Raw genomic sequence first — 27,551 nt, forward strand, 5'->3', positions numbered from 1 at the left:
CAGGAACAGGAGGAAGAAGAAGAAGACAAATCTGCAGAGAAGAGTGTCAGAGCAGAGGAAATGTGATTATGAACAGTAGGTCTAGTCTCTAAACAACAACAACAACAAAAACAGCAGCAGCATCATCTTGGACAGTCGTGACACATGCGGACACCTCAGCAGTGCTCGTGAATGAGAAACCCTGCAGTGGGGAGAACAACTGATCCACGTCCACCCAAAAGGTATCGCATTCTTCGTCGTTTAACATCTGGCTGGTTTTCTTTTTTGTAGATGTAATGGTATTTTCCAGTGCAAACACTCAAGCTGAGTTGCTTTAGGAGGAGGACTCCATCCTAAGTGCTTCAGCGAAGGTCACATTGGAGTGCTGTGTTTTTATATTCCTACAGCAGCTGGCACGTTAAAACACGACGCTGTCAAGCATAACACTCTGCATTTTGATTTTATTCGCTGAGTTGGGTAATAATTGCCTTGTGTCCGTGTGAAAAGCTTTACTGTGGGTTACTATGGCGCGGAGTTATAAAATGGGACACAGAATGAAAACATATGACATCATCAGGAGTCAGGATAGTGGTGGCGACGCGACAGGCTTCCTTATTTAGCCGAAGACTTGATAATATTCCACGGAATCGCGCTTACTGCTCTCTTTTGAAACTATTGATCAATATTATCGTCGGAACAGTCTCTGCCTGCCTGTCAATAGGTATGCGTTATTTATCTTTGAACAACGCACTGTCAGTGAATATGGTGACAATGACATTCATGCTAAGTTTATGTTATGCATCGCATCTGCTGTTATAGCAGTTGTGCACTGGGTGTTTTTTTGTGTGTGACCATCATTTATTTTAGGCAGCCTCTTCACTCATTATTTATAAGGCGTAGCAGATGCTCCCTGACGCATAAAGATGGGGCCATTTATTTAATGCTGTCAGATCTTTGAATCGCACCCATACACAAGTCCCAACCATTTATTAAGCAATATGCTTTATAATAATTATGTCTTGGTGTTGGCATGAATTGCATGTTTCCCATGTGGTCTTTGTGGGTGTATAATAAAAAAGAATCAGTGACATATGCGGCTTAAAGTAGTTAGGGTTATAATAGGCTACTATCAAGACTAGGACTATTAAAACAATTAACTTAATTACATTTTTAAAATCCTTTACACTTTGTTGAATTGATGTTTTTTGGCATACCGTTCTTCATTTTTACATAATGCAAAACATGGATCCGATGAAGTCGTCATTTTAACAAATGTTATCGTTGAGTTGCGTTGTTTTTATTTACACATCCGGGATTATTTTCGCTTCGCCGATAGCCACGCCCTCGCAGCCCAGCTATTGGATGCGTTACACGCCACTAATGCGACGCCCCGCCCACCCTCAAAGCAGCATCACAAACACAAAGAGTGCAACAAAGACTAGAGAAATGTACAGCCTAACCGACACACAAAACTGTCAGATAGTCTCAGTTTGAGATCTCAGGCGGAATCTGCACCGAGACCAGACAACCAAAACCAAAAATAAATACAAATATTACAAAGCATACTTTGAGGGGGGAAAATATATTCAGGTTCCCTATAGAAAATCTATGCCAAACTTCGCATTGAGATCCAGTTCAAGTGGTAAGTTGACGAGTTTCTGCTCATTTTAAACTAATATACCGTTATATTTGATACGATTGTTGATTTAGAGTGCTTATTAGTAAATGTACTCAAGCTCAAACCTTTCCTGTCTAAATCTCTCGTCTGCCATTGATAAAATGTAAAGCTGGACGCATGCACGCGATTTGTAAGTTAATTGTACGGTATAAAAACACAAATGTGGTATTTTGTTTGCATACGGAATGACAATTTAACGTTGGCATTTGTGTTTGCACATATCAAGACTCAAATGTTGTCTCTGTGTCACTGCGCTTCCTGGTTTTGCCAAAGCACGAGCCTTTGTTTTGTATCCACGTTGGTCTCACGGTTTCTTTGTTGTTTGCTCTAAAGATCCCGCTGACAACAATCAATTTGCACCTTTTGTAACTGGTTGCCTATTGTTGGCGCACTGAATTGCTTCTATGAACATCTTGCTTTAGTTGTTTGTCACTTTGCAGGGGAGCAAAACAAAAGAGACAAATATATGCTTATGCGGAATAAGTTGCACTGAATAACTTGCTTGGATTTCTAAGTGATTAGTGGTTTACCGTGCCCATTCGAGCCCTTAAATGGTTAGATTTGTTATAGGCTAGTTACTATTACTGTTTTTCTTAAGCCATAATGCTCATGATTAGCCTTATCCTGCCAGGTTAACACGCACGCATGAGCCTCCTTTGTTTGTCTGCTGTTGATCTTCTTTCAGAACCATCCTTTGGTTTTATTTAATGACTTCAGCGCTTTTACAGATTATACGCTTATAACTGAACAGTATTTCCCGCACATTTTACAATATTATAGATATGTGTTATTTCCATAAGAACCTTGTCTTTATAAAAGCACGCTTGACGCAATTTGTCCGAGCACGTTGTGTGATAATTTTTGTGTTTACATTATAATTCGTGTTTTATATAAACATTTAGTTAATAATATCGAGCGTTTGGGGAATAATTGTCATTAATAGATTTGTAAAATTAAAAAAGAAATTAAATTTAAAAAAGACCAATCACTTACATATTGAATAGATATATAATGTTTACAAGCAAAGTTCTCATTTCCACCGAGACGCGCGCTGCGCGAGCTCTAGTTTGTCGTTTTCATGCACGCGCGACAGAGTTGCCATCTCCGCTTGTTATAAGCGACTTTGTTTTCTTTACGTAAAGTCGCTTATTATTATGGGCCGTTTTGAGGGCTTGTTGACAAAATGCAGTTGTACATTTGAGATTGATAAGTAGGCAACTTGGTCTTCACATCACAATAACTTAGCGTAAATTCGACCAACCATAGGAGCAGATGTCAAATATTCCCACCTGCTGTACGCATTCGCATCCCATGATTGTATTATGTAATTATTGGACGCAGGAACCCCGTTCGTCTTTCCTCATCCGTATCTGCTTTTCTCATAGTGCACGAGTAAGATATTGACTTAGAGAGTCAGTTGTGTGAAACATTTAAATTATCTATCTATCTATCTATCTATCTATCTATCTATCTATCTATCTATCTATCTATCTATCTATCTATCTATCTATCTATAACACATACAATATACATATAATATATTTTTAGCGTCAAGGTTAATTTTGCATTGATTAATGTATGTTTTATGCAAAACAAAAGCAGCATGGGGTGCTTATTCAGGCTTATTTTCTTATTTTGGTTAGGTAAGAGTGTGTTGCGTTTTTAGCGAGATCTGGCAACAGCGCCGCCACAGGAGCAGAGCTCGCGCGCTTTGTTGGTCGGCATGGATGGAGCTTCCTGTGCTATTGCGGAAGTGGCTGTTTTTTCTTTTGCATACAGTGCTGTTGTCCCCTCATTAGCGCATTATACAGAGTTTCCTGTTATTTTCTGATTGTCTGTGTGAACAGCATGTGAACTATGGAATGATGAATGTCCAAAAATATTTGGCATTTAGAAAAGCCACATGTTAAAGCCTGCCAGTGCTTAAAAAGAGACGGTTCTCCCAAAAATGAAAATGTTGTCATCATTTACTCACCCTCAAGTTGTTCCAAACTTGTATGAATTTCTTTGGTCTTGGTCTGCTGAACACAAAATAAGATATTTTAAAGCATGTTGGTAACCAAACAGTTGATGTGCCCCATTAACTTCCATAGTATTTTTCTCCCTAAATGGAAGTCCTTGACTGTTTAGGTCCCCATATTCTTCAAAATATCATATTTTGTATTCATAAGAAGAAAGAAATTCATGCAACTTTGGAAGAACTTGAGGGTGAGTAAATTATGACAGAATTTTCCCTTTTGGGTGAACTATCCCATTAATCAGTAATGTGTGAAACTCCTGTAATTATTATTATTCCATATATTTTTTCTTCCCGTCTGCAGAAAAGTTTCATGAAACATTGACATCATTGAACCATGTTCATGATCAATGGTTTTGCATGATAATCAAAGGAAGTGCTGTAGCTAAAATAGTGGATTTAAGTGCAATCTTCCGCAATTAATTCACTGCTTTAGTGTTATTTTGGCTCTGTAAAAATGGGGCAGTCTGGTTTGGTAAAGCAAGATGATGTGGATGTTATTGTGTAATAGACAATGGGTTTCCCACAGTGGCAATAGAGATTAGCTTGGTCCTCTTGGTGCACAGGGCATCCAGCTACCATTTTTGACATGCTTAAACAACTTGTCTAAAAATGAATGTTAAATATGTGGTATTCCCTAGAGGGAAAACCATTATTATTCACACTTCATCAGTCTCACAGGCTGATCAGGCTTACGCTGTCAAGGGTGAAGAGGAAATTCTTTTTCTTTGCTCTGATTTGGGCTGCTCATTTGCACATGTTAAATATGTTATGCCATTTTAGGATTAATTGTTCGTGCTTAAAAAAAAAAGTTAGTTAATACAAGTTGAGCAATGCGTTAGGAACACCAAGGACATGGGATTGATTCCCAGGGAATGCATTGTTTGCATAAGTCGCTTTGGATAAAAGTATCTGCGAAATGCATATATGCAAATGTAAGTTCAACCTGGAAAACTTTGTCATTATATAATGGTTACTCTTTCCATGCAATGTTAAGCTTCAAAAAGAAGGCAGGAGTACCATCAAAGTATCATAAAAGTAGACCATGTAACTCGTGCACTACAAAGTCATCTGAAGTCATACAATAGTTGTTCATCCACCCTTTTAGATAACTTTTGTTAACTGCAACAGATCATTGACTCTAAATCAAGGGAATTCGGATCAAGAGAACCAAATCAGTCCAATCCTTAAAAAATTCCCTCAGACTGGTTTTGGGACACTTGAGAACCAACTCAAAAGAAGAATGTCATATGGACTACTTCTGTGGTGCTTTTGCTCTGCTTTCCATTCATCGTAATTGTGTGGAAAAAGTAACCAGTGCAATTTCTCATTTTGTGTTCCACAGCAGAAAGACAGTCATAGGGTTTTGGAATGATGAGTTGAGTAAATGATGAAAATCATGAGGATTTTTGGGTGAACTAAGTCCTAAAGGTCAGTTTCAGGTTACCCTATCTTTTATAGCTTGGTAAAAGCCAATGAATAATGACTTTCTCCATCTTCCTTTTCTTGCCTTCTATTTCCAGGTCGTATTTTCTCCTGTGGTGTCTGTGTGGAGCGTGCCACACACCCACTCCACAACAACGACGGCTTTTGCTTGCATCTTCCAGTGTTTCTTCTGTCAGCAAGTTCAGCAGAGCTGCAACTCGTCTAGTGCCAGCCCAGAGGAACCCAGTGAAGAGAACCACGACTGTGAGATGGTCAAGATGACAAAGTCTAAGACCTTCCAGGCTTACCTGCCCAACTGTCACCGAACCTACAGCTGCATCCACTGCCGGGCACATCTCGCCAATCACGATGAGCTCATCTCAAAGGTCAGTGGAGACTGATGGATTACAAACAGTGATGGGGAGTTACTTACTAAAAAGTAGCAATGGTAGTAAATTAACTGCATTATTCAGTACTATGATCGTACCTCAGGTTCTTTCAAAGTATTGTAGCTTTTTGCTAGCCTGGATGCCAGCCGAACTCAGCCCCGCCCACAACATTTTTAGGTCAGGCAGTTCGGTCTGGACTCGATCCATAGAGGAGTAATTATCCCCGTACAGAAACTGTTCGGACCAATGAAATCATCAGGGCGGGCTTTAGACGATGATGGACAGATGATAAACATTAATGTAATCATGCACATCATTAAAGGGGCTTGGATTATATTTGTTCGAATCCTAAATGGAGAGCTTGTTTGTATATGCATTTGTATATGTTTGAAGATCATGTTGGGTAAGTACTCTGTGTATCATTAAAATCTTTAATTTTTTTTACAACACAGGCAAAGATCGTTTATTCCAGCGCGTGCAGACAGGGTTGCCAAGTTTTTACAACAAAACCCGCCAATTACTAGCCCCAAACAATAGCTTCTCGGGGGGGTTCTCCGGGGAAAAAAAGGTGTTTGGGGGGTAAAATGTGTGTTATTTTGGCAAGGTTGCCTGCTAAATTTCACACTCATGGGTCTATATATCACATAAAAGTCACTTCAACCCGCTGAAAAAAATGCGGACTTGGCAACACAGTGCAGTTGAGCTCTGTTGACAATTGATAGCTAACGTAATGCGTCGCTCCGTTGCTCTGATTGGTTGTAGGTCTATCCAATTGAGGTCTTTCCTGGTTCGGTTGAAACATGCCCCATAATCACAGCCCAATGGTGCAGTTTCAGACTCATATTCTGACTAGAATTGAGTATGACCACGTCAGGCTAGCTTTTTACAGTAGCCACAGAAGAACGATCCTCACATAAAAATATGATGCCAAATTAAGTAATTTAATTTCATAGTAAGTACATGTAGTTTATTATTATTATTCAGTACTTAATACAGTGTAACACGGATAACTTAAAATAAAGTTTAACCCAGATAAATGTTATCTAGTTTGTTACACACACACACACATGTATATGAGCACTGTCAGTCCCCCCTCCCCACACAAAGTTTATTTTGCAGATTAACTTTTTTTTATAAAATAATAATTTAATCTGCAAAATAAGCTTTGTGTGGGAAGGGGGGACTGACAGTGCTCATATACATGTGTGTGTGTGTGTAACCAACTAAATAACATTTATCTGAGTTACACTTTATTTTACGTTGTCCGTGTTACAGCGTATTAAGTACTGAATAATAATAATAAACTCCATGTACTTACTATGAGTTAGGATTAGGTTTAGGTTTAATTAAAAGTAACTACTATAGTAAAACTACATGTAACGTGTAACAAAGACACTGTAAAATAAAGTGTTACTTTGCAGCATGCTATAAGTCACGTCTCTGCTGTGCTTAGACTCTTATTGTATCTCCTGACAGCACCCATAATAGGTTTACCAGCCTAACTGACATAAGGTTTTATGTATGGTATACTGTGGTACCACAGCAGACACTTTGCATCTTGTTTGGTGGATTTAGCAGGATATGTTCGCAAAGGAGGCACGTGCCACTCTCCCAGATGGCTAAGCTGTTAACGCTACTGCAAGAGATGATCCACTTCCCAGTATGCAAAGCACCTGTCAGGATCAGTCGGACCCTCTTGTAGTTCAGACACAATCTAGGAACAAGTGGTTTGGTAAACCTGTTTTAGTTCTTGTTTTCCAGGCTAAAGGGATTTGAAAATTAGATTCTTAAGAATATTCTTCTTAAGGGCTAGTACACCCAAAAATAAAAATCCTGTCATCATTTACTCACACACCTTCAAGTTGTTCCAAACCTGTATCTTTCTACTGCTGCAGAAAAAGGAAATTCATAAACGTTAAAAAAAAACTTGAGGGTGAGTAAATTATGACAGCATTTTTATTTTTGGTTGTACTATCCCTTTAAGAAAATATTTGATAATAACGTAAGAATTTTTTGTAATTGCTCTTTGAAACATTCTTATGAATCTTACATTCTTATAAAAAATGTCTTAGCTTCTTAAGAATATCATGAATCCTGTCCCAGTTAGTTTAGTTTTCTCATTTTTATAGTAAAGGAAAAGGTGTAATTAAAAATCTCACAAACAAAAGAAGCCACGTCATAGCTGCTTTATGGGTCATAAATCTGAAGCTGTCCTCGCAGTTGTCATGGGTTGCTAAGTGATTCAGCAGCGTTTTATTGATGATTTTGACCTGAGGAATGGAATGTTGTTTAACTTGTAATCCCATTAACATATTTAGATACTGTGGTGGTTGTTGTTGTTGTTTTAAAGTCATAGATTATGTTGATATGCAGTTGTGCAATTCTGTATTGTAGTATTGTATAAAGGTTAAAAAGAAGTCACGGCTACTGTACTCATATCCCACAGGATTTTGAGACTATGGGGACTGGACCTCTGTCCTAGGGGCTCCGGGGGGGACGGCTCCTCGTAAGAAAATGCTGTACATTTTTAAATTAAATTCATCAATCTGGTGCACTTTAAGAGTTCAAAATTATGAGTTTTAACCCATGTTCAGTCTGGAGAATTTCACCAGTTCACGAGCTGATCGCGTGAGCAAAGTGCATACTTCACTGAAACGTAGTGTAAATGCAAAAGAAAAATTTATTTTCCCCAAATTGTACCTTTAGGGGACAATTAGGACCCTTAAAAATCACATCTTTGTACATTTTTTTTACCACATAAAGGTTCATAGTAGTACATAGTAGTCTTTACTAACAGTAGTACTAACTTGACACCTCTTTTCTCTGTGTGAACAGACTATATACTTATATTAAATGGCAGTCTTTTGTGATATTAAGTAATACATTTCCATATATCTAAAATAAACTGTAGAAATGTGTGAAATCCACCAAGTTATGGCTTGGTAATACTTAATGGTGATGGTGCATTGCAATCTGTATATAAATACACACAGAATCTAAAATAAGATCTGTGGAGAGCAGCAGTAATATCATGCCCTCCTTACACACAGATTAATTGACTGACTGTATGCGGCCATGTTGATAATCTTTTTTTGGACATGGTAGACCAGGGTCAAACTTCAGGACAAAGAATGTAATTTCACAGTAAGCAAAGCAAAATTTATTTCATTCAGCTTCACCTCAAGCTCCAGTGCATTCATCCTCCAGAATCTTTCAGAAAGTCTCTTTTCCTTCAGCCAGCATGTACAGATTGTCTGTGTGTCCAAATAAAAGCATTAATGCTCTTAGCACTTAAAAAACACCACATGCTCTGGGGAGGTGTGTCGCCTGGGTGAAAAGAGGTTTTGCTATATAACTGCATTGGACTCGCCTGCAACTTCCTTTCTCCATCTCATCTGCTCAGCGCCAAGAATTATCTCTAAGCTGATTATGTAATTTTGGTGAGTGTGATAGTCTGGGTCCAGCACCTTTCTCCCGTAGCTATTGCAAACATACTTTTCATGGCACGCATCTTCATTTCATTAACAAATGGACTTGTTCGGTGGCAGGTCGTATATTATGAAGGGTACATTGTTTCTGCGGTGTCATCTGTGAGGAGATTTTAAGGGCAAGAATAGACATTACATTACACAATGAAAAGCACAACAGATGCTCCTTACATAGCCTGACATTTAGATGATGCCTAAAGATGGCTTTGTTAAAGATGACCCACTTTATTTCAGAATGGAGGTCTTTGTTAGCACTTGAAAGTTGAAAATGGTTGTGGCTTTTTTGTTTTAACAGTTAAAGCATGTGAATTTGTTTATGACATACTTTCACTCTTCCAGCATGGTCACCATAGATGAAGGTTGCCATGTCAGATATCTTTCTCAGTCTTCTCATTGTTATCTTTCATATAATGCAATCGTTCTGGATGTATTAATTGTGGTGAATCTCTCACTGAAAGGATGCATATCGTCCTACTAATGCATTCTTTTATAAGGAGGTGAGGTATCATGATATCTTGCATTATGCTGTCACAAACCTGCCAAGAATTGGATCAACATTAGAAAGGATTAGCAGGCATGGTGCTAGCCAACAAAAAGCAGGCATTGCATGCTGAACTATTGGATCAGCATCAAACATCACTGGTGGAATGCGGACAGTATTGTGGAAAGGCTAAGCTAAAGGCCTTGCTGCAGTAAGGCATCGTCAAGCACCCTTCTGGCTCACAGACAGACATCCCATCTGTTCCAGAGATGGGACATTGGGTCATTAATCAACACATCAAGGATCTTTTTACTTTATCTTCTCTACTTTAGCAATTTAAGTTTAAGTGGAGAAATCCTTATACTGGGTGCCTTCAAAAAATAGTCCTTGGAAGACGTGCATATTTAATGCTCCAAAACCTAGTTGGCAGAATTATATTGCACCATAGGCATATTTTTCCTGAAAAATGCTTCAAAACGTTGGCAGTGTTATTATTTTACCCTTCTAAGATACGTTGTTTTTCGGCCAATTTTTAAAACTACAGTGATTCAGCAAAGGAAATATTAATGGCTAATTTCCTGTGTGTGTGTGTGTGTGTGTGTGTGTGTGGGTGTGTGTACACACACACACACGTACAGGAAATTAGCCATTAATATTTGCTTTGCTGAAACAGACACACACACACACACACACACACACACACACACACATTTATAAAATTCACTAATAATATTTGAAAATAGAAAATATAATGAAATTTTGTAAGTAAGTACCAGTTTGAGTGATTTTTTGAAAACTTACCAACAATCGTCTAATTAATTGACCTGACCAATACATTGCTCTATCTTTTGTATTAAAGCTACACTGTGTGATATTTTCCCTCATCTAGCGGTGTAAAGGTATATGACCATCCAGTGAATATTAGTTTCTGTTCCTCTCAATTCCGATTTCGTTTGAACTCCTACGGTGGCCGATTTAGTCCAAGATTAACTTGGCTTCCAGTCCGACCCTGTCCATAAGTGCCATCGAGTTTTAAAACGCGAAAGACGAAGCTTGAATTTACGGGTATGTCCCTCTTTGGCTAATGTACTTTCAAGATGGAGGAGCAACATGGCAACCAGCATTCGAACCCCTCACCCGTATGTATTTTCAATGGCATATTATAAACTTACAAGATTACTTTATTACTTGAAAGAAGTAAATATACATTAATGAGCACATATATTTTTGAAAGAACTACGTGTTTTTAGCTAAGAATAAACTAAAAAAGTTACACAGTGTAGCTTTAAGTGATGCAGAAAATAAACAAATCTAATTACTGCCAAAATATGATAATAAAGCGAGAGAAATGTTGATTATAAATATTTTTCTTTTAATACTGAAAAGTATTTACTATTTTTAATATATAATAAAAATGGTCTATTTTAGTATTGTATGTTTAGTGACATGCTAAGCTAAGAATCCAAAAACAGTTGAACTGTCTCATAGAATATTTTTGTGTGTGGAGTTGCTGTCTGTGTAGGTTTATGAAGTTCCATCTTTTTTGGGATGCTGCCCATGTGTTTGTTGATGGGTTGCAGGTTCTGATCCCATTTCTGTAAATCTCTCCATTTCTCCTCCTCTGTATTTAAAGTGGATTACCATACCCCTACTATCAGATGTGCCTCATAACAGCTCCCACAATCAGGTAGTGATTGAAAAGAATTAGAACAAACCCAGCATTGACTGCAGTTTGTCTCTGAGCCAGGTGCCTTTGATGAGAACAGTAAATGACCCACTTGTTCTGTTTTAACAACAGTAATCTCAGGTTACATTAGCAGAAGAGTTTAAGGCCAGTGAGAGAGGGAGGAAAGTCAGCCAGTCAGTGCTGAGTAGATCTTCAGCCAACAGATAAATGAGGGCAGGAAAGAATGGGTGGTTTTGTTTTCAAGCCAGGTGGAAAGTTTTTAGCCTCACAATCAAAATCAGCCTGCGTCGGAAGAATTGCAGACATTTTGCATCAAGACCTGAGAGACGTCTGTTCTTTGATGTTCTACGGTTGTGGACCAAACATCTTGAAAATGTGTGGTTGATACTGGTCAAAGTTTATGATGTGAGCATGAATTAGTGAATTGATGGCATAAATCTAATGATTGGTATTTGAAGTGAAGCCATATTCTCCAAATGCGCTGTATGAAGTAAACATTTTAGGGGCTTAGTATGGTGTGTCGTTGCAAACTGAAGTATATATTTTAAGTATGCACAAATGTCTTTATCTGCATGTATGCCAGAATGCATTATATTTTTTGTTTACATACACTACCATTCAAAAGTTTGGTATCAGTAATATGTTTTAAGCAAAGTATCTCTTATGCTCACCAACTATTATTATTACGCCAGTCTTCAGTGTCACATGATCTTTCAGAAATCATTCTAATCATGCAGATTTTGGTCTCAAGTTCAATACATTTCACATTTGATCAATTTAATGCATCTTTGCAAAGTGAAGTAAAATCTTATATGTGTATAAAAAAAACAACTTTTAAATGGTAGTGCATAACCGGTGTTATCCACTGAAATAATTGCCAGGAACACCACCCTCCCCCCTCCCCCAAGACCTGTTGTTGTCTATGTTTCCATCACAGTCTAAAGTACTGAAGAATAGGCAAATTATAGTCTGGTGACGTAGGATTGCGTGCAACTTTCCTTCTCCAGTAAAGCCTAAAGCTCGTCTTCAGTCCAGTCGTATTTTTTAGGCTTCAGTGTTGATTCGAATAGCAAACAACTCTTTCTGGACTCACCGTGACAGACTTTTACAAATGGTGGTTGAAATAAATTGCTGCGTGAACTCAACAAATCAGCATGTTCAGCACCTAGGTCCCACCCCCAAAAGTTCTTGAACTTTGAAAAAGTACTACCTCGCAAAAGGGGACTTTCTGAGGGGGACTTTAGATACTGGGTTCCTGCGGTAGAAACACACCGAGTACCATCCCAAAGCCCCTAGTTCCTGCGGTGGAAACGTTCCTGGGACAGATTGTTCTGTGTAGTTTGAGTGGAAACTGTTTATGGATTATTCCCCGTCTATATTACAAATTGGCTTTTCTTACCATTTTATGTCTTAATATAGATAGTTGGCACAGTTCAGATAATTGCTTGGATATTGTTTAAAATCCATAATAATTGTCAGTGTGGCTACTAGTTAAAATATAGTTATCAACTACTTTGGCCAAAGGCAAACACAGTTTGTTAGCTGACAGTCGATTAGGCCAAAGATATTTGTAAAATGAACAATGGCTTTAAAATGACTGTTAAATTCAGCTAAAGTTAATTCAACTTTAACAACACTTTTTGTGCAGCTTGCTTCTTGATCACTGGATTCTAAAATGAGAACACCAGTACAAGTGTACATAGTATTGGTAGAAACATTTTTTGTAAATCCTGATGACGGAAATTGCATTGCAAAACTCTTGAAAAAGCCCCCTTTTATGAATGCAGCTTTTATGTGTTAGGCCCCACAGCCTAAACCACCATTTAAAATAATTGATCTGCACTTCACTGCATCTGAAGGTTAACCTAAATAGCCTTGGCCCTTGTCATAGGGGAAAAAACATTAAAGTAATCATTAATCACTTTAAAAGATTTACCATCGGCAAATATGAGCGAGTTGTCGAATCCCAGGGATCCCTTCTGTGTGGCCTGCTTTTATGGTTACAATAGTTGAAAACCAAGCAACGCTTACCAAGATATCCTCAAGGCATGTCAAAAACCTTAAAGAAATGAGTCACTTGGAACATCACATGGTCATTTCTGCTGCAAAAAAGTAACTGGAATGAATGAATTATGAAGAGAAACCAAAGAGTAAGTCTTAAACATTTCGTACTCTGAAATGAAAGTGTGTTTAAAACACTTTCTGTTAACAGCTGCTAATGTTTCTGTTTGCTTATTTGCACTGAATGTTTTCCAGGACCGTAGCATACGTCTTTTGTAATTATTATTATAATAATGGAGGCAGATCTGTAATTAAATCTCACTGATCTGGCTTGAATGCATTCTCTTCCTCCTAAATGCACAGCTTTTGCCCCTCCTCTCATTCCCATGTGCATTATGCACATACCGCCATTGTAACCACAGCCAGATTTACTTGTCCCACAATGTTAAACGACACAGTCGGGGGCCTTTCATTGTGTCAACGTCCCTATAAAATTACCCGTTTGCCTTCAGCTCGAGCTGGTTAGACACTCCTCTTAGAAGAGCACAGACAGCCGCTATGGGCTTTAACAGTCTTTATTAGGCTTGTAGCTATACTCGGGTCACCGGCAGTGGAAAAGTAAAGCCGATTCGCCCATGCCCCGGCTCCTGCGTCCGAGGATGACAGCTGGTTACCAGGAGCACACTGGCCTAAATCCAAGCATCTACACCAACAACAAGCATGTGCTACATTGTTAGAAAACCAATGGATGTACATACAAATGGATATAGTTTAAAAAATCATGGATGTATTGTATTGGTGTGTTTTTTTATTTTTTTATTTTTTACGAAATGCACTGATGGTGCATTATTTTAACCTTTTGAAGTTTCTCCAGAAAGCTTTCCTGATCTAAAAAATAACTGCACATGTTCTTGGTAATCCATATTTTTAGCTGGTTTGTCAGAGCACTCAGTGCTTCATCCATGAATATGTCTGCATAACCTTTGCGCACGACTTTCTACTGCACTAATATACAGACTGACTTTGACTAAATGTGACTTATGACTAAGTTCCCTTGTGTATTTTTTTCCACAGTCTTCTCACCAACACTAAGTGCCATTATTAGTGGTGTTTGCAAAGGAAAGTGTCGCTTTAACTGTTTCTCATTCTGAATGTGAACAATATGCTAAAGAAGTGATTTGAAGTGTCTTGTAAAGTTGTTAAAATTCCTTTCAAAACTTTCTCTCAATATAAAAACGTTTCTAGTCTATTGTATTTTAACATGATTAATATCAAAAACACAGTACCGGTTGAAAGTTTGGAAACATTAAGGTTTTTTAATGTTTTTTGAAAGTAGTCTCTTAATGTCACCAAGGCTGCACTCTGCTCACAAAAAACCTTTGGGGTACCTTTAGGGGTTCAACAGCTTGCCACTGGGGCAGAACCCTAAAAAGGACACCATTGTACCTTTGTTACACCTAAAAGGTTCATAGTAGTACCTTAAGGTACATATAATTGCTACTCTAAAGTACTAATATGCACTTTAAGGGTGAATATATATATATATATATATATATATATATATATATATATATATATATACACACATTTTGAACAAAAGCTAAAACTGTTTTAGAAAGATTTTTGAAAGACCTTGTGACACAAGTAATGGCTGCTGAAAATGTTGACCGATACTGTATATTTGTATTATTATTATAAATATATTATATATGTATATATTTAATTTCACTTAGCATTTTTTAAAATTAAAATCAGTGTTATATCGGCCATCAAGTCCATGCCAGTCGACCACTAATAATAATAATATTGGCCATCAAATCTATACGTCAACCACTAATAATAATAAACCAAATAAAATATAAAGCAAGTTGTGTTGTTCTAAACGTATTGTTATTATTATTTCTATGCGATTCATTGATGCTTTTGCAGTGCTGTTTTGGGTGCATGGCTGAAGTATGCTTGTCCTTATAATGCTTGCTAGTCCAGGTTGTTTGGACTAAACTCTATTATCTGTGTTAATAGGGTGTGGTAGATGCTAAACAGGTTAATGCTTTTAAAACCATCAGTAGAGAGAATAAAGGAGCCAGAGGAGAGATTAAGGAGCCAGAGATACTGACAGAGAAGAAATAAGGACACCGCTTTAAAAACTTGTGACACATAGAGGATTAGTTCAACCAAAAATGAAAGTTCTGTAATAATTTACTCAGAATCATGTTTCCTTTTTTCTGTGGAGCACAAAAGAAGTTAAGTCATAAAGTAGTCCCTATGACTGGTGCGCTATTTTAATTTTTTGAATCATAGCTTTGAGTTCAGAGGCATTGTATAAAATGGATTTCAGTGCATCTTCCAAAAGAAAAAAGTAATATTCTTACATTTGATAGTTTTGAAGCATACAATCACACCATTGTGATTAGAACGCTCAGTGGTGCATCCCTAGCAGATTTAATTTAGTAGTTTAGCACAACAATAAATTCAAATCTGCATTTGAGTATGGATGCTGAACCAGAGACTTAGAACTAGTCATATAACACAACTCTTCAGTGTTTTTGACCACATAATAGTTGTTTTATGTTTCTGCCATTCAAATAAAGTACTAGCTAAAATATTTATAGATTGTAAAATATTACTGATGTCTATGAAAGCTGCCATAATCCTTTCAAATATAATTCGATGGTGTGTTTTATTGATCGGGTATCCAGTGTTCTACATGACTTTTTTGAAGCTAAAATATGTCACATAGCCTAGATTATTGTTTTTTTTCACGTTATAGTTTACAAAATATAAATTTCTAGTTCTCTGTTGAAATGACTTTTACCAAAAAAGAACAGCCTCTGATTCACAATGCGCTGTAAGGTGCCGTTCCCTTGCAGTGTCAGTGCTTAAATGCTATAAATTTGTCTGTCTCTATAATGTACAAAATGCATAGAAGACTGAATTGATGCAGGACTTATAGGCTTAATATATTTTGGAATAGAAACAGTAAATGCTTTATGTTCTCGTTTTTTTTTCTAAAGTTTTATTATAAATAATAGTTATTTTTATATGTAGGTTGATTTTTTTCCCACATGAAACACAACAGTTCTGCTTGCCTTTCTTTTTCCAAATGGTGCCCTTCAAAAATACTAGGTGCATGACATCTCTGATTTAGTTAAATTCAATTCAGATTTATGAACAAATCAACTGAAGTCACTATGATTAATGAACAAATTGTCCTAGAGGGCCACTTTCCTGTAGTGTTTAGTTCCAACCCTGATAAAAATTAAACTGCCTGTAGCCTAAAGCTGCATCGTCATTTGCATACTATCTGTCCTCAATAGTATTAGAAATGAAAATTAGTGTGTACCAAAGTAACAGCTAATATTGCTCACAACCAATTGCACGTTGGAAAAGGACTCGATCTACAACTACAAACACAAATAAAAAGTATTAAGCTACACACATAGTTATGTGTGTAGTGATGTGTGATATGCAAGTCTGACAGTTAAATAGGTTTAGATAAAGGGGTTTGAGTGAATAATAATCTGTATTTAACCTGAAAGAAAATAGATTTATTCAATGTTATCCACATTATATATCATCTTTAACATCATTGTGAACTTTTGTAGAGATACGTTTGTCATTGAGCATAATGATGCATTTAAAAGTTATTGCAAACACGTGCAGAGAGTTCACGGCATGAAAGATCCATGACAGGCAGTTCATCGTGCTTGTAAATTTCTCTCGGAAACTGTAAGAAATGAAATTAAAAAGAATGTGAAGGATTTTAACTGTGGCAGGATGATTGACAGGGCAGTTTAAACAAGGACATGATGCATATAAATACCGTAAACGACAAAGCTGTCTGTTAAAGACGCAATTATGACAAAGTAGTATGTCCCAAACTAAGCTTGCCTACTATTTTGCTAAAAAGTATGTACTATTTTTGTGTAGAAAAAGTACATACTTTTTAGGGAGTAGTATAAATAGGCGAATTGGGGCAGAGCATTAGTAATCCTGAAGACATTGATTAGCTTGTTTAGGTGTGTTTGATTAGGGTTGGAGCTTAAATCTGCAGGACAGCAGCACTGCAGGAAGTTGCCTATCCCTGAACTAGATTAACTGATTCATTGAAAAGATCTGACTAAAAATTTTGTTTTCACAAATTGCACATGACCACATCTCTCATGAACTGTTATGAACATGCTAAGGAGAAGCACATCAGATTTCAAGGGTTTTGAAATTTTACTTTAGTTTGAGTCTTGTGGATCACTTATGGTAGTTTTTTTTTTTGCGATGAATTTTAATTTATTTGTATTAAAGGAAGTGTATGTAAGATTGTGGCACACAAAACTGGCACTGCAATCACTATCCCCCTCCCCCTCCTCCCTGACTCGAGGTTGCCAGATTGGCTGCAGGATCCAGCAGGAACGTTTGTAGCTGGAGCTGTGGTAACTAGAGCAGATCTGGCAACCCGGATGCCGACACACTACTGACTTTGTGATTGGTAGATAGGTGGAGGGCGGAGCTTCAGGCCAAAACACAACATGACAACATCAACATCAGTTGAGGGCTGCAACAACAACTTTTAAATTACAATATCCTGGCCGGACTACTGTTGTCAGTGAAATAAGTATTTGAAATTTTATCATTTTATGATTCATTGAAATATATTTCTTACATACAGTTCCTTTAATTATCTATTTTTTATTTAATTGATTTATTTGCCATTTTGGGGCATTGACCTTTGGTGTTCTCCGAAGAAAAGAAATCCATACAGGCTTGGACCAACATGAGTAAATGATGAGAGACTTTTCATTTTTGGGTGAACTATCTCATTTAACACTGAATAGAAACCCAGCAGAAGTGACTCCATTCAGTGCTCAGCTTTATCTCCATTTTTATGATGAGGAATAAAAGCACCTCTGTTCTTTCACTCTCTGCTAGTCAGCTCAATGTGTGGAGCTTATTATCTAGTGTGCCATAAACCCACATACACGCACATTTTTTAAAGAGAAACAGTGTTTCATACTTGCACACACATATGCGAAGACCCATTTATGAAATACACATGTTGGCCTGTGACCAAAGCTTGGCTGTCAGAACACAGTTTATTTCAGACAGACTTTCCATGAACGTCTACACACACACACGCATAAACAAACATAGAGAGCACCATAACGCCCACACGCACTCTTTACTGCCTCTTAGTGAGTTTTTAATGGAGAACCATGTGTGAGTCCAATGCAACTGTGAGTGTGCAAGAACCCTGCTCTTAACATTATCATTCATAGATAACATTATATTTCTCTTTTTGTCTCTCTAGTCATTCCAAGGCAGCCAGGGACGAGCATACCTCTTTAATTCAGTGTAAGTAATTATCTCATTCACATCAACAATTTATAGCATCTTCTTGTTGTGAATTAAGACGATACACTATTGTTTAAAAGCTTGGGGTCAGTAATTTTTGTTTTTCTATTTTTCAGCAACAATGCATAAAAATGATAAAAAGTAACAACATTTATAATGGCACAACGGGTTTCTGTTTTAAATAAAAATAAAAATAATAAAAAATATATATTCATCATTGATAATTATGAAGGATCATGTGACACTGAAGACTGGAGTAATAATGCTGAAATTTCAGCTTTGCGTCACAGAAATAAATTAAATGATAAAATATATTAAAGTAGAAAACAGTTATTTTAAACTGTAATAATGTTAAAACATATTTCAATTTTTACTATATTTACAATCACATAGATGCATCCTTGATGAACATGAGACTTCTTTCAAAAAAATAAATCATTCTGATCCCAAACTTTTGAGCAGTAGTGTATATAAGGGATAATGTTTCTGGATGTTATTGCAAAGTAAACCCAGACAGAGTCAGGGTCTTGTATCACCCTGAAGGGGTTTATTTTGCGATAATGACCGGTTGACTGCACATTATCCCTTATATCTCTGTCTGAGACTCATAGAGGAATGGCTATAGCTGTTTTGCATATTACAAGAGCTGTAGGCCTAAACATAGCACTGCTATCTAATGATGCGAGTTGATGATTCATCATATTTAAGCATTGTGCTACCAGTGTGTTTAAGCTAGCACTCTGGTGTGTGTGAGATATTACGATGATAAAGACGAGGATGACTGTCTGTTAGTGAACTGTGACATTCCTCAGGCAATTCACAGACTGCACAGCAGTGCACGAATGTTAAGCACAAAAATAGAGACATCAGATGTGGAAGTTTCGGCCTCAAATGTAAACGCAAGAAAGATTATTTTGTTAAACATTCTGAATACTGAAATGAACTAAATAATACAATTTTTACCTATACAGATTATATGAAAGTGTATGTGAGAATTGCATTGCCACAAAAGTAAATCACTCATGTTGTAAATGCACTGGAAAAGCCTGTTTATGCTTTGAACATTATTTACAGATATTTCATACACTGTTCAAAAGTTTGGGGTCAATAAGACTTTTTTTTCTTTCAAGAAATGAATACTTTATTCAGCAAAGATGGATTAAATAGATCCAAAGTGACAGTAAAGACATTTTATAATGTTACAAAATCATTCTTCCTGTTCTTTGGACTTTCTATTCATCAATGTTTTTTTTTCTTCTCCAGAAAATAAATGAATCATGGTCTCCACAAAAATATGAGTTTTACAGTTACAGTTACATTACAGTTTTCAAAATTGATAATAATTTGAAATGTTTATTGAGCATCCAATCAGCATCACAGGAATAAATTACATTTTTAAATATATAAAAAATAAATGTTATTTTAAATTGTAATATATTTTTCACAATATTACTGTTTTTACTGTATTTTTGATCAAATAAATGCACTCTTGGTGAACATAAAATCTTACCAACCCTAAACGTTTGACTGGTAGTAAGTTTTGGAATTGTATTCATTATGTATTTAAGTTTTGACTATTCAAAGCCAACTCATTATGCATCTGATCTCCGCCCATTAATTTAAATAATCTTTTGCTTCTGAATTTGTGTATATTTGCTGGTAGGATTACTTACATTTTCAGTCCCATTAAAGACAAGCAGAACTAATTTCTGTGGAAATCACTTCTACATCTTTTGCATGTGCGTTTAAATTGCATTTAATTCCATTGGATTTATGTTCAAAATAAAATGTGGCAAAGTTATCCTATAGCTGTATCCAGGTGTGCATGGCCGTTGGTCGCTTCCAGTGCTAGCAATCACATCTGCTGTAGTACTGGTTCTGACCTACTCAGTGGTCATCCAGTAAAGGTTACCCACAATGACTTTCAGAAAACAGGTCAGTCACATGAAGCATAATTTTGACCACTGATTTACCTCTTTTCCCTCAGTGTGAATGTCGGTTGTGGTCCAGCAGAGGAGAGGGTTCTCCTAACAGGTTTACATGCTGTGGCAGACATCTACTGTGAAAATTGTAAAACCACTCTGGGCTGGAAATACGTAAGTTAACTACTCAAATTATAGACTATTATTTTAAACTCTGGTATTACTTTTCCTTGCATCACAATACAAGTTGCTTTCTGTTTCGAGGTGTTGCACTTTGCTGATATGTGCTTGTCAGAGTGCATGTTCGGCAATTGCAGTGACAGCAGTTGGATAATCTGAGCTGTGTGGGTTTCTTTATTTTTGTCTACTGATATCCTTTTACTTAGCCTAGCTGGGCTCCAGTGACCAGAATTAACATCCCCTTGCATTGAGTTCTCACTGCAGTCCAGCACATATATAGCTCTATACTATATGTCTTTAATCACAGCTCAATTACGGCCCACTTTGATGCTGTAAGTGTTCATGCTGTTGTATTTTCATATGCAATCCTAACACCAGACACTTAATAAATCAGTGCCAGTAATACTTCATAATGACGTTCATGAACACGTCCTTAAAACAAACACTATCTCATATTTATATAATGCTTAACAAATCTGTTAAGTGCATTTAAAATAGTTTGAAATATCATGAAAATAATACTTTTATTCAGCAAGGCCACGTTGCATTAATCAAACAGTAAAGACATTAATATAATAAATTACTTTTTAAAATGTATATTTTAAAATAGGAAACCACTATTTTAAATTAATAATATTAAAGGTGCACTGTGTACATTTTAGCAGCATCTAGCAGTGATGTTGCAAATTGCAACAGGCCTCTACTAACCCCTCCCTTTTCAAAGTGCATAGAGAAGCTACGGTGGCCAACACAGGACAAATATGTCGTCACCTGAGACCACAGAGAGTAGTCAGTGCTCTGTAGAACAGTTTGTTGTTTTAGGGCTACTGTAGAAACATGGCGCCGCAAAGGGGATATAAATAACTCGTTCAAAGGTAATAAAAACATAATGGTTCATTATGTAAGGTATTAATACACCACTGAAAACATAGTTATGTATATTATATTGCATTTCTGTCGATAGATCCTCATAAATATTACACACTGCAGCTTTAAGTATAATATTTCACATTTGTAGTGCTTTTTCTAAAAAGATATCAACCCCAAACATTTGAAAGGTCTTGTAAATAAATATAAAATATGGTTTAATATTAATTAATGTACATTTGGATCAGTAATTAGCTACTTAAAATAAATACAAAATGTATTTGCCATATTCCAACCTATCCAAAAAAGAATCTCTGCTTTGGAAAGCATTGGTATATAGTTAATAAATGATTCAAGAAGGGTTTTTTTGTAATCTAGTAATCATTTCACCTAAAACTAATTTAAAAGAAAGTTCAGTTTTTGTAGATGGTAGGTATTGAGGTCATTTCTCTTCTTGATTAAACAGGAGCTCTAATCATGTCTCAGGATTGGTTAAGAGGGATTTTACATGACTCAATCTTGTTAGTCTTCAGGTCTCCACATGTTTGATTACAGAGCTTTCAGATTTAAGTCATTCTGGAACACTGATCATAGACCAGTTTTTCTGAGCTCTTTTCAGCATTACCATCATCTGAGGAGAAACTCTCTGAAACAGCTCCTATTTCAGGCCGACTGAGTTGAAGCTGGAAGTGTAGCTTAACATCCTGAGGCACGATGACACACCACTGCTTTAGTGGGCCGATTTAAGGCTGAGTAATAGACAGGTGTGAGAGGAGGTTCAGACAGCCTAAAAGGGTTAAACAGACTTTATCATTTCAGCATGCTATGTTTAGTAATAGGGGAGTCCAGATGTGTACGTTCTACAAGTTTATAACATTGTGTTTCCTCCCTGTTAATTATTTTATATTGATATACTCAGAAAATATTTGGCCAAATTGTGTAGCTGTACAAACAAGCACAGTAAACCTGGAGCTTATTTATTTACTTTAATTTATTTACCCCCCCCCCCCCCCCCCAAAAAAAAAAAAAAAAGTTGTGATATCTTAAAAATGGTGTCTTCTAAATGCTCTATTTTTGTGGCTCAACTTAACTACATGATCTGAGTGGACTAGTGAAGGAGCTTGTTGACTTGATTATAACCTTTTAACTCTTTCCTCCGACATTGTCAAATGTTGCCAGCGTTTTTGCTAATTTCCTCAAAACTTTTAAGGCCCCCAGAACATCTGAACATTCGACATATCAAAAGAAAGAACAGACCTTCATGCACTTTAAATCAATACTTGAATGTGGGTTTGTTTCTTTAAAAAGCAACATTTTGAACAAGCTGAGAAAATCATGTTTTTGTCAAAAACTATGACTGAATTAGATTCAGAACGATAATCAAAACATAGATCATTTCATCAACATGACCAAAGCTTGCACAGTCCTATACCTCTTCATGTGTTCAGTGTTTCATTAAGAAAAGTTTGGCTGTTTAATGTTTAATGATCGCGCTAGCTTACATATGCGTAAGCAATGCTTCTACCGCTTGTTTCTGCTTCTTCCTTTGCTTGTTTTTCGATCTCGAGATTCTCTACGCTCTCAGAAGATGCATAATAGCGCCCCTACTGTATAAAAGTGAAAACATGGATTGCCGGAAAATTACGTCAATGGTGGGGAAAGAGTTGAGCATGAAAAGTAGACAAAAAATATTTCCTGATTTCAGTAGTCAACACTGCTTTTTTTGGTTGTAACATTTGTCTGTTTTTTTTTCTCTGTTACAGGAGCATGCATTTGAGAGCAGTCAGAAATACAAAGAAGGAAAGTTCATCATCGAGCTGGCTCATATGATCAAAGATAATGGCTGGGAGTGACCTTGGCCTACTTCCTCTCTGCTCAGTGACCTTTGGGCTGATTTGTTGTGGACTTTGCCGAGTGACACCACCACACGCACACGTACACAAACAAAAATAAAACGCACAGACACGCGCGCGCACACACGCCAACGTCAACCATGACACATCCAGACATGTCTACTGGGTCATCACAAAACTCAAAGGCAGAGTGACGGAAAGCGTATCAAAGACATCTACGGTCACTGTAAGACTCTCTAGGACCTTTTCAGAGATGTACATGTCAACACTTTGGGATCCGAACCTCCTCCCTTCCTGTTCGACTCAGTTTCCACCCCATTAACTGGTTTCGGTGTGCTCGGCCCTCCTCATGTGTAACCGCTCCTCGTAAGCTGTTAACAGTATCCAGAAGACAGTCTCACTTTTTTCTGTTTGACGTCCTCCGCTCTTTTTGTGAATAAGCGGGAGGCGTGCGTTTTAATGTGTGTACTTTCTTTTTGACGGGAATCTCGAGTCCTTCCTGGTGGACTGATGTTACTGGTTAGCATTTTTCTCCTTTTCTGAGTCCGGCCCGTTCTGATCATCTTTCCGTTCACGTTGGAGTAGCGACCAACATGACTGACATACGTTAGAGGCTATGTAGCAGTATATTTTGGATGGGGTGGGCGTTGAGCATTGCAGTGGAATAGCGTTTTTTTGTATTTATGATCTCCCTTGCGTTTTAACCATTTTATTTCCGAATCAAAATGTTTTTTTTTTCTTCCTCGGATGACTTCACTGTGCAATTCATGGGACACTCTGGTACAGCAGTAGCGTCCGACCCCTACAGGAGCTTTAGTTGCCTCTGGTGCTTTTGGTGAGATTATACAAACATGCGTCTTTGAGTTGGCATTTGTGGCAGGCTCCATTTTTGCAACCGTACTATATAGGCGAGAGAAAAACACAAGACAAGCGACAGCCGGTTGGATGCACTGGACATTAGGGGAAAACTGAAACTAGTGTCCTCCTCGGAACAATGTTTGCATTACGTTTTCATCCCCCTTCACGCCAAATGATTTTACAAAACTATTGTTGTTATTACAATCATGTGTATGTTCATTGCTATGTGTAATTTATGTGTTAAACCACATGTTAGGACATGCACACGCATGTTAGCTCTGTGTGTTTTAACGCATTATGTTTATGGCATACTTGAATGCAGTTACTTTGTTTGCACTTTGCAGAGGCCTTGTTCATGGGTTTAGAGGCAAAAGTCTGTCCATTATATGGCCTTTTTTCATTGAGAATAATCGAATGATTGTATTAGATGCTTTGAATGATTTGCAGGGCTGGGTGGTTGCTGGCTTGATCATCTCCCTCTAGTTTCAAAAACACAAAATCTGCTGCTTTGCTTCCTTCTGCAGGCTGGCAGACCTTTTCGCCACGCTCGTAATTCGCTCGATTGGATGCGCGCATCAGAAACAGGTCTCAAATTTTACAATCAGACACCATTCAAAGTGGCGTTACGTGATTCTTTTGCTGCTAATAGAGATAAATGCAATCCAGAGCTTTCACTTTTAAACCTTCTGCACTTTACCCCGGACTGTCTGAGAGCATGCGAGCCGACGCGTTCCTTTCGTAGCTTTTCTCCACATCTTTGCCTCTAAGCAGCATGAATCTTGTGCCTCTTCAAAAGATTAAAAAAAGAAATCTCCCTCTCCTGTGTTGTGCGGCGCATGACTCCGAGAACCCAGCACATCTACAAGAAGCTCTGCGAGAGCTCGAACCTCGAAAACGACACGAACTTGGAAACGAACCTCACAGAACCTCTATCCACTCGAAAGTCTATACCGAAGCATAATATAATCCAGTATTTTTTCATAGTTCTATGTCAAAGCTAGAGATGTTATGAAGCAGTGGTTGTATTCTGCAAAGTATATAAAAGGGGGCGGGGTGGTTGGAGCGGGAGGGGGTGGAGCTTGCTTCCTGTAGAGGTATATATTATTATATATATATAATGAATGATACGAATAAATATCGAGGTTTTGTCGTGCTTAAGGGCGGGTGGGACGGCGGGCAATAGTAGAACGAGTGGCGAACCCTCTGAGTCAGAGTTCGTCACTGATAAGGTCAGTCAGGTCACTTGACCTTTGAATCAGTCAAAGACAATGCAAACAAAATAGTTGTAGATATATCTTACTTGAAAGATGATACAGAGTTACAGACAATACATTGTCCCTCTCACACAGTTTTGTACATAAAGTAACATATTTAAGGTTTTATACATATTTCTACTGGGTTAGTTTCTCTACTTCCCCGACTTGAAGCACTTTTGTTCACTGTACCTCTGGCTTTATATGTGTATGTGTGTGTGAATGACTGAGTGAGTGTGTGTGGATGCATGTATGCGTGTTCCCTTACTTTCCTCACTTTATTTGTAGCCGTTTTTGCTGTTGTTCACTAGTTCCTCTGTGTTGTTTCCTTTACGACACTTCTTTTGCTGTCTCGCAGCGTGTTTTGATGTGTGCTCTCTTAGCTTGATGATAATGAGCTTTGTTTTTTGTTTTGTTTTTTAATATTAAAGTTGATTTTTATTCTTCAATAGTTTCCTGTTGAGAGCCTAATAGCAGAATGTCTGCTGGTCGCGTTTTAGCATCATGGTCAGCGGTGAGCTGGATTCACCTGCAGAAATTTCACAACAGAAACACAGACCCAGACCGTTTAACAAAAAAGCAGCTTTCCCTAAGAAGCAGAATTAGACTGAAGCCAGTGTCACTGTAGGTGTGCACCAAAAAATATGACCTCGCTCAAACGAAACCTTTCAGCCGAGAGCATTGTTTTTAACATATTACCATCTGGACACTGAATCACTTGGTCAAACCAAAAAGTGAGTTTTGCTCGTTTAAAAAAAAAAAATTATTTGTCTTTAACAGCAACATATTGAGTTGCTGTACAGTAGAAAAGATTGTTTACTTCCCTTTTTTCCTTTTGGTGACACTGGTTTCAAACATTTCTAGAGCTGTTAATCTAAGATTTGACATTCAGACGACATCTAGTTTAGGCGACGGTGGTATGCAAAGGAAACGATTGTATAAGTTTGCAGAGTTCTTTTCTTAGGACTGTTAAAATATAAGGTCTAAAGCATGTTGTGTTTATAATGGCTATATTAAGTCGTGCCTGGTTTTTTCTTTTTCTTTTCTTTTTTTTCTTCTTCAATGCAAAAAATAGCTTTTTTCTTCTTTTTACTTGATTACATTGCTTTGCATTTTGTCCTAGTAAAGAAAAGTCACATTTGTCTGTTTTCACTGTATTGTAAACTATCAGATATCACAATAAAGCTTAAATGGTATTGTGGCTTTGTTGGATTTTATTTTTTAAATAGTATTCTTTAGCTGTCCTTTGAAAAACTGGTCAAAAAGCTGTTTTTCATTACATTTTCTAGTCTAATACAACTTGTCTGTATTCATTACTGTTGTAGGACTTTATTCTTCTGTTGATCAAACATCTTTTTGGTCTTTTGACACTCCCCCACTCTGCATGTTGGCTTAATTCAAAAGTCGTGACATCATTAAAGCCATGCGTTGTCAGAAACGTTAGCAAATGCTTTTATCACTTCTGAATCTCGTTGCCCATTGGCATTTGACTATTGCTGACATAGTAATATTTGATATCTCACAGGTCTCGCATGCTATAAAAAAAAAAGTTACATTTAACTTATAATCAATAGCATAAATTCAGTTTGTAAGTGCATTTACAGGGTCTATAGGTGATTACAGTGAACAGATAAAAAAAGTATAAGTTAAGTATAATGTAGTAAGTATAAATTAGTGCTGTAAGCATAGTTATTACTTTCACTCAGTGAAATACTCGCACATTTGAAGTGAAAGGTTCCATGTTTAATAGATGGTTTGTGTTTGTATGTCATGGCATGAATTAAAGGACTGGGTTCTATCTAACAATTCTCATACTAACAAATGTTTTAGTGCTAGACTTTAGAAAACATTGGTTGAACTAAGTTCTATATATAAACCTAGAGTTATTGACTCTTTATAATATACCAAATTTCTATATGAGAAACATCTTAAAGGTACACTGTGTAAATTTTAGCAGCATCTAGCGGTGATGTTGCGAAACCGCCCATTGCTCACCCCTCTCTTTGAGAAGCACATACACATACAGAGAGTGACCAGCGCTCTGTAGAGCAGTTTGTCCATTTAGGGCTACTGTAGAAACATGGCGGCACAAAATGGTGACTTCACTGTAAGGGGACCTGTGGTGTA

The 27,551-nt window shown here is 37.2% G+C and overlaps 1 protein-coding gene across 6 annotated transcripts; it reads left to right on the forward strand.

Moving 5' to 3' along the window:
* On the forward strand, positions 1-26,620 carry ypel1 (yippee-like 1). 6 transcript variants are annotated; one of them, XM_067439473.1, is made up of 6 exons: positions 1-221; positions 5,020-5,105; positions 5,198-5,485; positions 18,448-18,491; positions 20,479-20,587; positions 23,224-26,620. In XM_067439473.1, the coding sequence occupies exons 3-6, from the start codon at positions 5,369-5,371 to the stop codon at positions 23,311-23,313; spliced, it is 360 nt and encodes a 119-aa protein (XP_067295574.1). In that variant the 5' UTR covers positions 1-221; positions 5,020-5,105; positions 5,198-5,368; the 3' UTR covers positions 23,314-26,620. The 6 variants fall into 6 exon arrangements, with proteins under 6 accessions (XP_067295574.1, XP_067295571.1, XP_067295575.1 ...); XM_067439474.1 differs by lacking the exon at positions 1-221 and adding an exon at positions 503-700; XM_067439471.1 differs by lacking the exon at positions 1-221 and adding an exon at positions 1,386-1,621.
* Positions 26,621-27,551: the final 931 nt, after the last annotated feature.

Source organism: Pseudorasbora parva, chromosome 3 (genome assembly GCF_024679245.1).
Source record: "Pseudorasbora parva isolate DD20220531a chromosome 3, ASM2467924v1, whole genome shotgun sequence".
Taxonomy (NCBI): Eukaryota; Metazoa; Chordata; class Actinopteri; order Cypriniformes; family Gobionidae; genus Pseudorasbora; species Pseudorasbora parva.